General features: G+C 41.8%; 1 protein-coding gene across 1 annotated transcript; it reads left to right on the top strand.

Annotated features, from left to right (window-relative positions):
- On the top strand, window positions 228-12699 carry LOC109227726. Its single transcript, XM_019392924.1, has 4 exons — window positions 228-449; window positions 11670-11760; window positions 12201-12257; window positions 12512-12699. Exons 1-4 carry the CDS (start codon window positions 228-230, stop codon window positions 12697-12699), a joined length of 558 nt encoding a protein of 185 aa, XP_019248469.1.

Genomic DNA, 15257 nt, shown 5'->3' with positions numbered 1-15257 from the left:
TACAAGAACAAAGGTAATATCCAGAGTTGTAACAACTATAGGGTATCAAATTACTGAGTTATACAATGAAAATTTGGGAGAGGGTGGTAGAAGTGAGGGCGAGGAGGATGGTATCTATTTCAGACAACCAGTTCGGGTTCATGCCGAGGTGTTCTACCACGGAAGCTATCCACCTTATGAGGAGGTTGGTGGAACAGTTCAGGGATAGGAAGAACGATTTGCACATAATGTTTATTGATCTGGAGAAAGCGTATGACAAGGTTCCTAGAGAGGTTCAATGGAGGTGCCTGGAGGAAAAAGGTGTGCCAGTTGCTTACATTAGGGTGATTAAGGACATGTATGATAGAGTTAAGATTCGGGTTAGGATAGTGGGAAGTGACTCGAAGCATTTCCCGGTTGTTATCAGGTTACACCAAGGGTCTGCGCTCTGCCCATTCCTTTTTGCCCTGGTAATGGATGCACTGACACACCATATTCAAGGGGAGGTGACATGGTGTATGTTATTTGGTGATGACATAGTGCTGACTGATGAGACGCAAGGCGGTGTCAACGAGAGGCTGGAGGTTTGGAGGCAGACCCTTGAGTCTAAGGGTTTCAAGTTGAGCAGGACTAAGACGAAGTCATCGAGTGCAAGTTCAGCATCGAGCCAACGAAAGCTGGGTTGGACGTGAGGCTTGATTCACAAGTCATCCCCAAGAGGGGCAATTTCAAATGCCTTGGGACGGTTATACAGGAGGATGGGGAGATCGGCGAGGATGTCACACAGCGTATAGGGGTTGGGTGGATGAAGTGGAGGTTATCTTCTAGAGTACTATGTGATAAGAAAGTGCCATCGATTCTCAAAGGTAAATTATATAGAATGGTGGTTAGACAAGCCATGTTGTATGGGGCTGAGTGCTAGCCAGTTAAGAACTCACATATCCAGAAGATGAAAGTAGCTGAAATGAGGATGTTGAGGTGGATGTGCGGGCACACTAAGATGGATAAGATTAGGAATGAAGATATTCGGGAGAAGGTGGGCGTGGCCCCCATGGATGACAAGCTGCGAAAGCAAGGTTCAGATGGTTCGGGCACATTCAGAGGAGAAGCCCAGATGCACCGGTGAGGAGGTGTGAGCGGCTGGCTTTGGTGGGCACGAGGAGAGATAGAGGGCGGCCTAAGAAGTATTGGGAGAGGTGATCAGGCAGGACTTGGCGTGGCTTTAGATTACCGAGGACATGGCCCTAGACATGAAGTTGTGGAGGTCCAGCATTAATGTCACGACCCTAAAACCGACCCGGTCGTGATGGCGCCTATCATGAAACTAGGCAAGCCGACACAATTTCCAAATCAAACCATTATTCTATAAATGTCATTTTTAAGCCATAAATTAACAAGAAATCTCATAATATGAATCTAAATAACTAGTGCGGAAACATAACATAAGCCCGACATCGGGGTATCACTAGTCATGAGCATCTATTACCACTTTCTGACAACATAAGACCAACATGGCCGGGAAATCACTGAGTACAACTAAGGAAGAATGAGAAGGGAGAAAAGCAGGGCTGCGATCGCCAAGCAGCTACCTTACTAACTTCGATGAACCTGCCACCGAGCTCAGAATGCCTGAATTTGCACACAAGGTGCAGGGAGTAATGTGAGTACGCCAACTCAGTAAGTAATAAAAGTAAATAAAGTCTGAGCAGTAAGAAATCATGTAAAACACGTCATAGCACCACAGCGGGTACAATATGTTTCCAAAACCAGGATACAAATCAGATCATCTCATTAAACGCCAATTTCAGTGAAATCCTTTGAAAAATAACTTTCTAAAAGTTTCATTAGAGGTTCAATCTAGTTTATAATGAAAGTGATAAAAATCGTAATCGGACCCTTGGGCAAAAATAATTCATAAACATCCCTACCGACAAAAACCCTCAGTCATTCATTTACATCACATAACAGGAAAATCTCAATGGAAATAACAAAAACCAAATCAGTGATTTACTTCCATACATCTCGCAAAAATTCCAGTTTCAATGAAAGTTGCTCAAAACATTTGTTTAACATTTTCAATAGAGGCTCAGTATAAAAATGAGTGAAAAAAATAATTTCATAAAAATAAGCCCCTCCGGCAAAGCATCACTCGTATACATGTATATATATAGCCCCTCGGGCAAGCCTCTCAATCACTCATGACTCAACTTTCATCAGTCAGCGCTCACACTCAGCACTCACGCTCAATAGGTACCATATAATAACCGCTGTGGCGTGCAGCCCGATCCATATATCGCTGCAGCGTACAGCCCGATCCATATATATAGTCGACTACGCTCACTGGGGGTGTGCAGACTCTGGAGGGGCTCCTATAGCCCAAGCGCTATATCGCTGCGGCGTGCAGCCCGATCCAATATTGCTGCGGCATGCAATCCGATCCGTATATCTATATAATATCGATGCGGCGTGCAGCCCGATCCATAAATATATATAATATCGCTGCGGCGTGCAGCCCGATCCATAAATATATATATAATATCGCTGCGGCATGCAGCCCGATCCATAAATATATATATGTATAATCCTCACCACCAGGCCCTCGGCCTCTCTCAGTCATCAACCTCACAATCAGACCCTCGGTCCCTCTCAGTCGTCAGCCTCACAAGCCACCCGGGCTATCAGTAACACAGGGTGCTCGGCCCAAAAATATCGTTTATAGCATCAAAACTGAGTAAATAAGGCTGAGTTATGAAATCAGAAAAACATAGCATGACTGAGTGTAGATATTAAACCAAAACAGTGAGGAAAACAGTAGTAAAAATCCCTTAAGGGTCCCAAACAGCTGGCACAAGGCCCAATTATGGCATTCAGCCCAAAACATAGTAATATTTTTCAAAACACAATGATATCAAACAAATTTCAATCAAATACACGACTTAACAGTCGTACGGGATGGACCAAGTCACAATCCCCACAGTGCACGACCCCACGCTCGTCCTCTAGCGTGTGTGTCACCTCAAAGTAGCACAACGATGTGAAATCCGGGGTTTCATACCCTCATGACAACATTTTCAATCATTAGTTACCTCAAACCGAACGAGAATCTACACCGCGATGCCCTTGCCTCTCGACTCGGCCTCAATTCGCCTCAAATCTATCCAAAATCAGATTCATAACATCAATATACGCTAAGGGAACAAAGCCCACGCGAAAATAATCAAATTCCATAAAAGTCTCGAAATTGGTCCAACCCGACCCCCGGGCCCACGACTCGGAATCCGATAAAAATCACATCAATAAAATCCTTATCCTCCCACGAGTCTATTCATACCAAAAGCATCGAAGTCGGACCTCGAATGGTCCCTCAAATCCCCACTCAAAGCTCTCCAATATCAAGCCCTAATCCCTCAATTTTCTTCCTTAATTTCCACTAATACCATGATTAAACAATGGAATGGTCATAAACACAAGTAATGAAGCTTAAGTGGCTTACCCAACTGATAACCTTCGATTTCCCTTGAAGGATCACTGCCCTAGCTCATCTCCCGTCTTAAAAAATGGACAACTTAGCAAAAATTCGCGAAGGAAACCTTATATACTTTCTGACTCAGGGATTCGGCACCTGCGGTCCCTTTTCCGCTTCTGCGCTACCGCTTTTGCGGTCAAACTACCACTTCTACGGTTTTCACTTAAATCCTGGAACCGCACCTGCGCCTCACCTTCCGCACCTGCAGTCTCGCAGGTGCGCTCAAGCTTCCGCACCTAGGACCTCTGGTCCTCTAGCCCCAACGCTTCTGCGGCTTACCCAACGCTTCTGCGATCACGCACCTGCGGTCCCCAATCCGCAGGTGCGGTTATGACAGGGGCAACAACTTCAGCTGCTTATTTCCAAAGCCAAACTTCCCGAAAAATCTTCCGAATTCATCCCGAGGCCCCCCGAACCTCCACCAAAAGTACGAATAAGCCACATAACTCTATTTAAACTTATACCAACCTTCGGAACACTCAAAACAACTTCGAATCATCAAAACACCCTCGAATTCAAGCCTAAGGTTCCCAAAACTTCCAAATTTCACTTTTGATCAAAAAGTTTATCAAACCTTGCCCGAATGATCTGAAATTTTGCACAGACGCCACAAATGACAAAACGGACCTACTCCAATTTCCGGAATTCCATTCCGACCCCGATATCATAATTTCCACTGTCGATCGAAAACTCCAAATTTTCCAATTTCGCCAATTCGATCCTAAATCTACCACGGATCTCCAAATCACATTCCGGACGCGCTCCCAAGCCCAAAATCACTAAACGGAGCTAACCAAAACATAAAAATCCAAATCTGAGATCGAATACTAAAAATCCAAGACTGGGTCAAACTTTTCAAATTTAAAGCTTTGAATTGAGAATTGTTCTTCCAAAACTATTCCGATTATCCTGAAAACCTAAACCAATGATTTACATAAGTCATAATACATCATACGGGGCTAGTCATGCCCGAGAACTGGCTAGCGAAGTGCAAATGCTCAAAACGATCGGTCGGGTCGTTACATCCTCCCCCACGTAAACATACGTTCGTCCTCGAACGTGCCCAGAGTTGTCCCAAAAGCCAACAAATTGCTGTATAACCTTACCACGCAGATACATGGGGGTGATCCCACGTCACCCTATCTCATATAGGTCTGATAACGCAACATGACTGAAATTTCACAATCCAACCAAGTCCATGAACCTTGGAACCAAATTTCCAGTTCCATACTAATCTTTAATATCAGAATCTCACATCTATACACTGAATAAGTTCGAACCAGCTGTAACAACCATACCTGCAACCTCAGATACAATTACATGATATACCACATAACTCAAACACTCGTAACGATAACTTCTAATCACAGCAGTTGCCCAAAACAACCGAATATCGATAACAAACCTCTTATCAGATAAAGCCTCATTCCAACACTTCCGTATACTGCCAATGATGAATGAAACACGCAGAAAGTCATAACTATTCCTCAGACCAACCATTCATGAAGCTCCCCCTCCTTTGCCAAGGACTATAGTAATTTCTAAGCCGAATCCCGATATTATCCTTCCAACATGTTGAAACCGAATTCGATAGTATTCATTCTAGATCCCAATGACCTCATCTCATCCGACACGACCACTCTAGCGACATGACACATCGATACAATCTAAATCCACAACCCGTGCAACTCGTGCACCAATAAGCAACAGTCCAAATATACTCAAATCATGGAGAATAACTCAAATGAGAGAGCTGTATCGCAAGCTCGCCAGTACCATCACAACACGATGTTAAAAACCCATCACACACCGTGGAATCGGAACACACGAATCCAACCGAAGGATCATACCTCCACATAACTTCGCTGCAATGCGTGATCCTGTCCAAACACTAGCCCACATGAAACACCTCAAGTCACCATGTTCAAAATCATCAACCACGCGCAATTTGATGTCTAGTACCAAGAGTAAATCACCACACCCACGGAGAAGTAAAGGACGCAATACCATGCCAGCCCAAAAGAACATATCCGATGCGCAATCGATCGTGCGATACCCAAATACTCATCTTGCTCAAATTCCGCTACAAAGCTCAAATTGAACCACACCATATGCGCATATAACCAACAAATCATAACTCCTCGTAATACAGAAGAGTAACTCATAGATCACTCCAGAACACGAATAAGCTCAACAACAATCGATTGGCACATCCCTCGACAATAGCAGTTCAGAGTCAACAAATCCGACCCGGTGCGAAATACACCTCCATATTAGGTCTTTCAATGAACCCCAACCAACTCTGGTCGCCCACAATATATAAATAACTCTTTGAAAGTTCACAAGGACTAAAGCATAGCACATACTATCATCTGACTAGCTTGCCCGCATCTTCACAGTCCACAACCACGAAATAACTTATTTATGAGAACTCCCAGCCTCCAAATCCATAAAGCACACGAATCACCATATCCGATCCCAACTCTACCACTCGAATATCTAACACATCTCTAATACTTGATCATTCCACGAGGGATACTCCTATAATTTCTCTGTGCCACCAAGCAAACTTGAATATCAGCAGTCGATCAGACAAGATAGTGCCGCAATACCAATGAAGTATCCATAACCCAAACACATTGCTCTTTCTGAAATGTATACTATCGTTAAGCCACACCAATCAGTGATCTCATTCATCTAGTCATCTGAAACTGTCCATGCCGCCTAAGAATTTATGACCTTCCTTTCCAAACTGAACCGTGACCATTACACATGCAAATCTCAACCCCACACAACATAATGCACATGCCATACCATCCTATGATAATTATTAGGACTTCATAATCCACCCTGAGCTACAAGCAACTACGCACTCAATTAGCCAAGAACTTTTCCATTTGATCCCATCTAGGAGAAATCACTATGCATCCTCTGCTCCTCACGCCAGTGGAAAATATACACCTCTAACCGTGGTAGAACTCATCAAGAACTCTCTGAATCCCATTTGCACAAAGCCAAACCGTCACGACTGAATTCTTCTAACTCAACCAAGCTACGCAAGCCATCAAAACCCAAGAGCATTGCCACAAAGCACCTGTAGAACCCCACCACATCATAAGCACCCGAGAACCGATCATAACCATTACCTGCATGCCGACCCAACCTACTACCAAGTTGTCCTAATTCTCTGAGTTCAATTCTGAATTACCTTCAAATTTATATGTTTCCTTGCTAGTACACAACTATCCTTAACTAAAACTTGCCCCACAATCTTTAGCATAAAACCACACCGCCCTAAGGCTCATAAACCGTTGTATTCTCCTGAAGCACCCCCAAAAGTACCACAACAGAGATGCCCGCTCTGAAGAGACCTTCTGCGAATCTAAAGCCATTACCTCTACCTTCCTGATACTGGTATGTAGAATTCATAATGATACATAAAAGCCACAAGTCCTGACATCCTCCCATATAAATCTCAGTTTCTAGCCAACACGCATCCTGAAGATTCCCAATTACTACATGTAAATCTTGAATCCTTCAAAACCATTCTCGGGAGTCATCCACTCTACTCCGGTTTCAATTAGACTGATCAAACGAACCGAACGACATGCGCCCCATTAGTACAACAACACCTAAGGAAGTAACCCCACCTTAATGCAACCAAATAAATTCCTGCTTCATGCACATTACATCCTTCACTAATAACAACTCAAGTCATTCCATGATTCTTATACACCCATAAAGCATAACACAACCCCTATCCAAAATTTCCTTTACTCGAGTCATCCTCGATCTCAACCCCTGTATGTCACAACTGATTCGCCAGTGTACCTCAAACTGAAACTGATACGGCACTTAGCCGCACAATCAACTTATCATTAGCAAACTCCCCCACTTGGCTCAAAGCCATAGGTCAAAACACACAATAAATCATAATGCCTATACTCTATCACTGCCATAGTACCATAGTGAGATTCAACTAAATCCCTCATAAGCTCATGCGACGTATACCATCTCGTATTTCAAATCATTTTCAAACCTCGCATTCACCCCCGTCACAGTCAAGCCCACTTTCTTAAATGACCCAAATTCAAATTGCAACACGTATAAATCACTGGTAAAGGAGGACTCGCTACAAAACAGCATAGGGATCACACGCCCTCAGGACACCCTGCAGGAGATAACCCACCTGCTTCGTCTCAAACTAACATCTCTTTATACCCTTCCACCGTCATAAACATCACGCAATCACTTAATCTTCCCGAGTTTGAACTCATAGCACGACATGAAATCTACTTCATTCCCCAACTAAACAACATGAAAAGATCATTCAACACACCCATAACTCGGGGCTATACATCAAATCAAGATGGAAATCAAGCGCCAAATAGTTCTTGCTACCCCCAAGCAGACCCTTCTCGTCTCATTCAATTTCATATGAACACATCTCGCAGTCACATCATACTCATCACGTAGCTATCCAGTCATCGCTTCCCTCAATAGGGACACCGTCGAACATATAGATCCAGATGCGCGTGCTCACACAATCAGCACCTCGGTGCTCAAACTACAGGCAAAATCCAACCTCAAGTCCTCCAGACTGGCCCAACATCAGCACACAGAAGTCACATCTCGCCCCTGGATCAGGGAATCACAAGCCGTCGATGCACAAATGATACTGAGCGCTCATGTGCGCATACAAACGCGTGGAAGAAATTTCAAGAGTTACATTTCAGGCTGAATCAATGTCGCACGATAAGAATTCAAGAATGTGAAGTTTTCCTAAAGGTTCTGTAGCCTCCCGAAGATAAGTACAGACGTCTCCGTACCGATCTGCGAGACTCTACTAAACCTGCTCATGACTCGTGAGACCTATGTAACCTAGGCTCTGATACCAACTTTTCACGACCCTAAAACCGACCCGGTCGTGATGGCGCCTATCGTGAAACTAGGCCAGCTGGCACAATTTCAAAATCAAACCATTATTCTAAATATGTCATTTTTAAGCCATAAATTAACAAGAAATCTCATAATATGAATCTAAATAACCAGTGCGGAAACATAACACAAGCCCGACATCAGGTGTCACTAGTCATGAGCATCTATTACCACTGTCTGACAACATAAGACCAACATGGCCGGGAAATCACTGAGTACAACTAAGGAAGAATGAGAAGGGAGAAAAGCAGGGCTGCGATCGCCAAGCAGCTACCTTGCTAACTCTGATGAACCTGCCACCGAGCTTAGAATGCCTGAATCTGCACACAAATTGCAGAGTAATGTGAGTACGCCAACTCAGTAAGTAATAAAAGTAAATAAAGTCTGAGTAGTAAGAAATCATGTAAAACACGTCATAGCACCACAGCGGGTACAGTATGTTTCCAAAACCAGGATACAAATCAGATTATCTCATTAAACTCCAATTTCAGTGAAATCCTTTGAAAAATAACTTTCTACAAGTTTCATTAGAGGTTCAATGTAGTTTATAATGAAAGTAATAAAAATCGTAGTTGGCCCCTTGGGCAAAAATAATTCATAAACAGCCCTACCGGCAAAAACCCTCAGTCATTCATTTACATCACATAATAGGAAAATCTCAATGGAAATAACAAAAACCAAATCAGTGATTTACTTCCATACATCTCGTAAAAATTCCAGTTTCAATGAAAGTTGCTCAAAACATTTGTTTAACATTTTCAATAAAGGCTCGGTATAAAGATGAGTTAAAACAGTAATTTCATAAAAACAAGCCCCTCCGGCAAAGCATCACTCGTATACATGTATATATATAGCCCCTCGGGCAAGCCTCTCAGTCACTCATGACTCAACTCTCATCAGTCAGCGCTCACACTCAGCACTCACGCTCAATAAGTACTATATAATAACTACTACGGCGTGCAGCCCGATCCATATATCGCCGCGGCGTGCAGCCCGATCCAAAATTGCTGCGGCGTGCAGCCCAATCCATAAATATATATAATATCGCTGCAGCGTGCAGCCCGATCCATAAATATATATATATAATATTGCTGCAACGTGTAGCCCGATCCATAAATATATATAATCCTCACCACCAGGCCCTCGGCCTCTCTCAGTCATCAACCTCACAATCAGACCCTCGGTCCCTCTCAGTCGCCAGCCTCACAAGCCACTCGGGCTATTAGTAACACAGGGTGCTCAGCCCAAAAATATCGTTTATAGCATCAAAACTGAGTAAATAAGGCCGAGTTATGAAATCAGTGAAACATAGCATGACTGAGTGTAGATATTAAACCAAAACAGTGAGGAAAACAGTAGTAATATTTTCCAAAACACAATGATATCAAGGCCCAAATATGGCATTGAGCCCAAAACATAGTAATATTTTCCAAAACACAATGATATCAAACAAATTTCAATCAAATACGCGACTTAACAGTCGCACGGGACGGACCAAGTCACAATCCCCACAGTGCACGACCCCACGCTCGTCATCTAGCATTTGTGTCACCTCAAAGTAGCACAACGATGTGAAATCCGGGGTTTCATACCCTCAGGACAACATTTACAATCATTACTTACCTCAAACCGAACGAGAATCTACACCGCGATGCCCTTGCCTCTCGACTCGGCCTCAATTCGCCTCAAATCTATCCAAAATCAGATTCATAACATAAATATACGCTAAAGGAACAAAGCCCACGCGAAAATAATCAAATTACATAAAAAGTCCCGAAATTGGTCCAACCCGACCCCCAGGCCCACGACTCGGAATCCGATAAAAATCACATCAATAAAATCTAAAATCCTTATCCTCCCACGAGTCCATTCATACCAAAAGCATCAAAATCGGACCTCAAATGGTCCCTTAAATCCCCACTCAAAGCTCTCCAATATCAAGCCCTAATCCCTCAATTTTCTTCCTTAATTTCCACTAATACCATGATTAAACAATGGAATGGTCATAAACACAAGTAATGAAGCTTAAGTGGCTTACCCAACTGATAACCTTCGATTTCCCTTGAAGGATCACTGCACTAGCTTACCTCCCGTCTTCAAAAATGGAGAAGTTAGCAAAAATTCACGAAGGAAACCTTATATACTTTCTGACTCAGGGATTTCGCACCTGCGGTCCCTTTTCCGCTTCTGTGCTACCGCTTTTGCGGTCAAACTACCGCTTCTGCGGTTTTCACTTAAATACTGAAACCGCACATGCGCCTCACCTTCCGCACCTGCGATCTCGTAGGTGCGCTAAAGCTTCCGCACCTGGGACCTCTGGTCGTCTAGTCCCTGGCCGCTTCTACGGCTTACCCAACGCTTCTGCGATCATGCACGTGCGGTCCCCAATCTGCAGGTGCGGTTATGACAGGGGCAGCAACTTCAGCTGCTCATTTCCAAAGCCAAACTTTCCGAAAAATCTTCCGAATTCGTCCTGAGGCCCCTCGGACCTCCACCAAAAGTACGAATAAGCCACATAACACTATTCAAACTTATACCAACCTTCGGAACACTCAAAACAACCTCGAATCATCAAAACACCCTCGGATTCAAGCCTAAGGTTCCCAAAACTTCCAAATTCCGCTTTTGATCAAAAAGTTTATCAGACCTTGCCCGAATGATCTAAAATTTTGCAGACACGTCACAAATGACACATGGACCTACTCCAATTTCCGGAATTCCATTCCGACCCTGATATCAAAATTTCCACTGCCGACCGGAAACTCCAAATTTCCAATTTTACCAATTCGAGCCTAAATCTACCACGGATCTCCAAATCACATTCCGAACGTGCTCCCAAGCCCAAAATAACTAAACGGAGCTAACCAAAACATAAAAATCCAAATCTAAGATCGAATACTAAAAAGTCAAGACTGGGTCAAACCTTTCAAATTTAAGGCTTCGAATTGAGAATTGTTCTTCCAAAACCATTCCGATTATCCTGAAAACCAAAACAAATGATTTACATAAGTCATAATACATCATACGGGGCTAGCCATGCTCGAGAACTGGCGAGCGAAGTACAAATGCTCAAAACGACCGGTCGGGTCGTTATAATTAAGGTTGTAGGTTAGGAGGTAGTTGGGCATATCTCTACAGCCCTCCAGAGTGAGGCTAGTCTATTAGGGCTTGGTGTTAACTGTTAGTGGTTAATGTTGAGTTCACACTACTCTTTCGTTCCTCTTAGTGCTGGGCTTTATCTACTGGTTATTGTTCTGCTTTTCATCTATTTTCTAGTTCTGGTGATGTTGTTCTTTGTTCTATGGTTTCTATTGATGGTACTGATATATTGCCTCTTTTCATCTTCTTGAGCCGATGGTCTTTCAGAAACAACCTCTCTACCTCCTCGGGCTTGGGTAAGGTCTGCGTACACACTACCCCCCAGACCCTACTTATGGGATTTTACTGGGTCGTTGTTGTTGTTCCCTTTATTTCTCTGCAAAAAAATTATGTCTGGAACTAACCAAATAAATCAGCATGAAAGTAGTTGAGAGGTGACACCAAGAAATTCACCTATGAATTCTCCATGTTAGCCTCGAAAAATTCACTAGTAACATCTGCTAATCGGAGTGAGGAACTGCTAGGCTTGAACAATGAGTTGAAAAATTTCATTGCTCAACAAATTGGAGAGGCACTTAGGGCATTGACATACAATGTAGAGGCTATAACCCCAGCTCCATAACCACAAATTAATATGGCTACAAAAATTTCAATTCAGGACTTGAAGATTCTGAAAGTAGGAAAGTTCTAAACAGTTCCGGAGCAGGAGGTTCAGGTATACCTGGTAATTTTGATTTACAAAATTTACTTCTAACCTTGCATAAATAAATCAAGGAGCAGAACCAACGGATAGAATAAATTCAAGGTGTGCCACTAGTAATTAAAGGTGTGGATATAGATAAATATTTACAATAGCTGTGGAAGCCTAGAGTAGCGCCACTAGCAGTTCCAAAAAATTTAAAACGCCTAATATACCCAAATATGATGGAACTTCTAATCCACGAGATCATGTGATTGCATTTACCACAGAAGTCAAAGGCAACGATTTGAACAAGAAAGAGATCGAATTAGTGCTGGTGAAGAAATTTGGAGAAATCCTCACCAAAGGGGCATTAACATGGTATTTCCTTCTCCCCGAGAATCCAATTGATTCATTTACTAAACTTGCAGATGCTTGTATCAAAGCTCGTTTGGGAGTTAAAAAAGTGGAAAAATGAATGGAAAGATACAATAGTTAAGTATGGAATTACTTAGAGAATTCACGGATTATTTTCAACGGGAGACAATATTGTTACCACTCGTGTATGATAACTGGACGCCAATAGCTTTTGCAAGGAACTTGAATGAAAGAAGCTTAGAGGCAACGAGAAAGTTAAAGAAGAGTCTTTTGAATTCCCTCCAACTTCGTGGAATGATGTCTACAACTGGCAGAACACGAAACTTCGAATAGAGGAAGATACGCCGATTCAACCAAAAGATAGAAATAGGTTCAGAGATCAAATAGACATGCTCCCTAGAAGGCTCAAGTTTGATCGAAGAGTTCGAAAAATAGGTACGAAACTTATATGGGCCCATCACGATGGGATCATAGGCAAAAATCAGAACCTGTATGATTTAAACAAAGGTCTAGGCAGAAAGATGCAAATTTATCTTCAACGATTGGAGTAGAATCGGATACAACAAAATACAACGATTATAATTTCAGACCAATATTAGTAAATTACTTCAACGTAAGCACATCATAGCTGATAGCAGTATTGATTGATGTTGAAGATAAGGTACAATGGCCCAAAGAAATAAGGTCGGATCCCAATAAACAGAGTCAGAAATTTTGGTGCGAATTCTATAATTATCATGGGTATAGAACAGTAGATTGTAGACTTTTACAACATGAGGGAGATCATCTTTTTAAGAAGTGTTATCTTACTGAATTATTTAGTGAGAAAGGTAAACAAGCTTACAAGACAAATGAGGAACAAGCTTCCATCACTGAAAAGGAACATGAATATGATAACTGGGAGTAAGGAAGTTAATGGAGTAACATTTGCAGCAGCAAAGAAACTGCTAAAGTGTTCATAACGCACGAGAAACGTACTCCACAAATTCTAAATGGGGAGAGCATAACTTTGGACGACAAAGATATGAACGACTTATTAATACCACATAATGATGCATTGGTAATTATTTTACATATTTACAATACCAATGTTAAAAGAGTTTTAATTGATCCAGGAAGTTCAGTAAATATCATACAACTATGAGTAATTGAATAAATGCAAGTAGTAGATGGGATCATCCCAAAAGCTCGATCTTTGTCTAGGTTTGATAATTCAAGTGTGATAACTAAAGGAGAAATGACGTTGTCAACTTTTACATAAGGAGTTGTGAAAGATACTACTTTTCAAGTGGTGGTAGCTGACATGTAGTATAATATAATTCTAGAAAGGCCATGCATTAATAAAATGGAGGCGGTACTATCAACATTGCATCAAATTGTCAAGTTCCCTTTAAAATGGGGAATAAGGAAAATCAGGAGCAATCAATGTGCAACATGAGAGATAAATTCGGTATCTACAACCAATGACTTGGAAAAAATTGAAGATGATAAATAGTAATTAAAGCATCAAGCTGTGGAGGTGAGTGATCCCTCAGCATCCATAGAATCTGTTTAGGAAGCTAACGCAAGTACAGTTGGGAAACTAGATGTAGTCATGGAACTAGAGAAAAATAATATGATGAATACAATTTCGGAAGAGATAGAAGCTATTATTTTGTTCGTCAATTGAACTGAAAGAAAATTTTATATCAGATGAAATCTCAGCCAAGGACAAAAGAGTAGGTTAATTAAATTTTTACGAGCTAACACTACTATTTTGCTTCGTCGCATTCAGACATGACAGGTACTCCACCGGAAGTAACGACGCACAAGCTCAATGTGAATCCTTTACGTACCCCAGCTAAGCAAAAGAAGATAAAAGCAAATATCTTTTCAGAATCAAGTAATAAAGGAAGAGGTATGTAAGCTCTTGAAAATTGGGTCAATTCAAGAAGTCAAATATCTAGATTGTGTAATGACCCGGTCATTCATTTTATGTAATTGAGCCACGTTCCCCTATTCGATGCTTCCCGTATGATTCTTTATTTTATTGTGACTTGCGAGTATGGTTTATTTGATTTTAGAGAAGTTTTGGAGTGAATTGGAATACTTAGTTCCAAGGTTGGAAGCTTAAGTTATATGAATTGACCGAGGTTTGACTTTTTCGTAAATAAACTCAAAATAGTGTTTTGATAGTTCCAATAGGTTCGTATGGTGATTTTTGTTTTTGGCATAAGTTTGAATTTGGATTTGGAGGTTTCTAGGATGATTTGGTTCTATTTGGCGAAAGTTGGAAATTTGAAAGTTTGGAAGGTTCATAGGTTTGGCTGGGAGTTGACTTTGATGTTATCAGGTTTGTATTGTGATTCTAGGAATTGTAATATGTTCCTTATATGATTTGAGACTTGTGTGCAAAATTTTAAGTCATTCCGAATTGGTTAGATGTGGTTCGGCATGAGTTTTGAAAGTTGGAAGTCTGATTAGTTCATTAAGCTAGAATTGAGGTGCGATTTGTAGTTTTACTATTATTTTGTGGGATTTGAGACCTCGAGTAATTATGTTTTGGGATTGGTTGTTATGATTGGGGTCTCGGGATCGTCGTGTGTGTTTCAGGGGTAGTTTCGCACCATTTCCATGAGTTTTGGACATCACATTTTTGCTGGTGTCTAGTGCCCTTCG

The sequence above is a fragment of the Nicotiana attenuata genome, chromosome 6, assembly GCF_001879085.1.
Source record: "Nicotiana attenuata strain UT chromosome 6, NIATTr2, whole genome shotgun sequence".
In the NCBI taxonomy this organism is placed as follows: Eukaryota; Viridiplantae; Streptophyta; class Magnoliopsida; order Solanales; family Solanaceae; genus Nicotiana; species Nicotiana attenuata.
Note: the sequence above shows the minus strand (reverse complement) of the source record. Positions and strands in the feature narration are given on the sequence as shown.

Bases quoted from the DNA above. Each gene is read 5' to 3' on its own strand.
- LOC109227726 (XM_019392924.1), top strand. From the start codon at position 228: ATGTTTATTGATCTGGAGAAAGCGTATGACAAGGTTCCTAGAGAGGTT. The intron at 450-11,669 runs GTAATGGATGCA...CGTTCCTCTTAG, and splicing joins GCCCATTCCTTTTTGCCCTG to TGCTGGGCTTTATCTACTGG. The intron at 12,258-12,511 runs GTATACCTGGTA...CATTTACCACAG, and splicing joins TTCCGGAGCAGGAGGTTCAG to AAGTCAAAGGCAACGATTTG.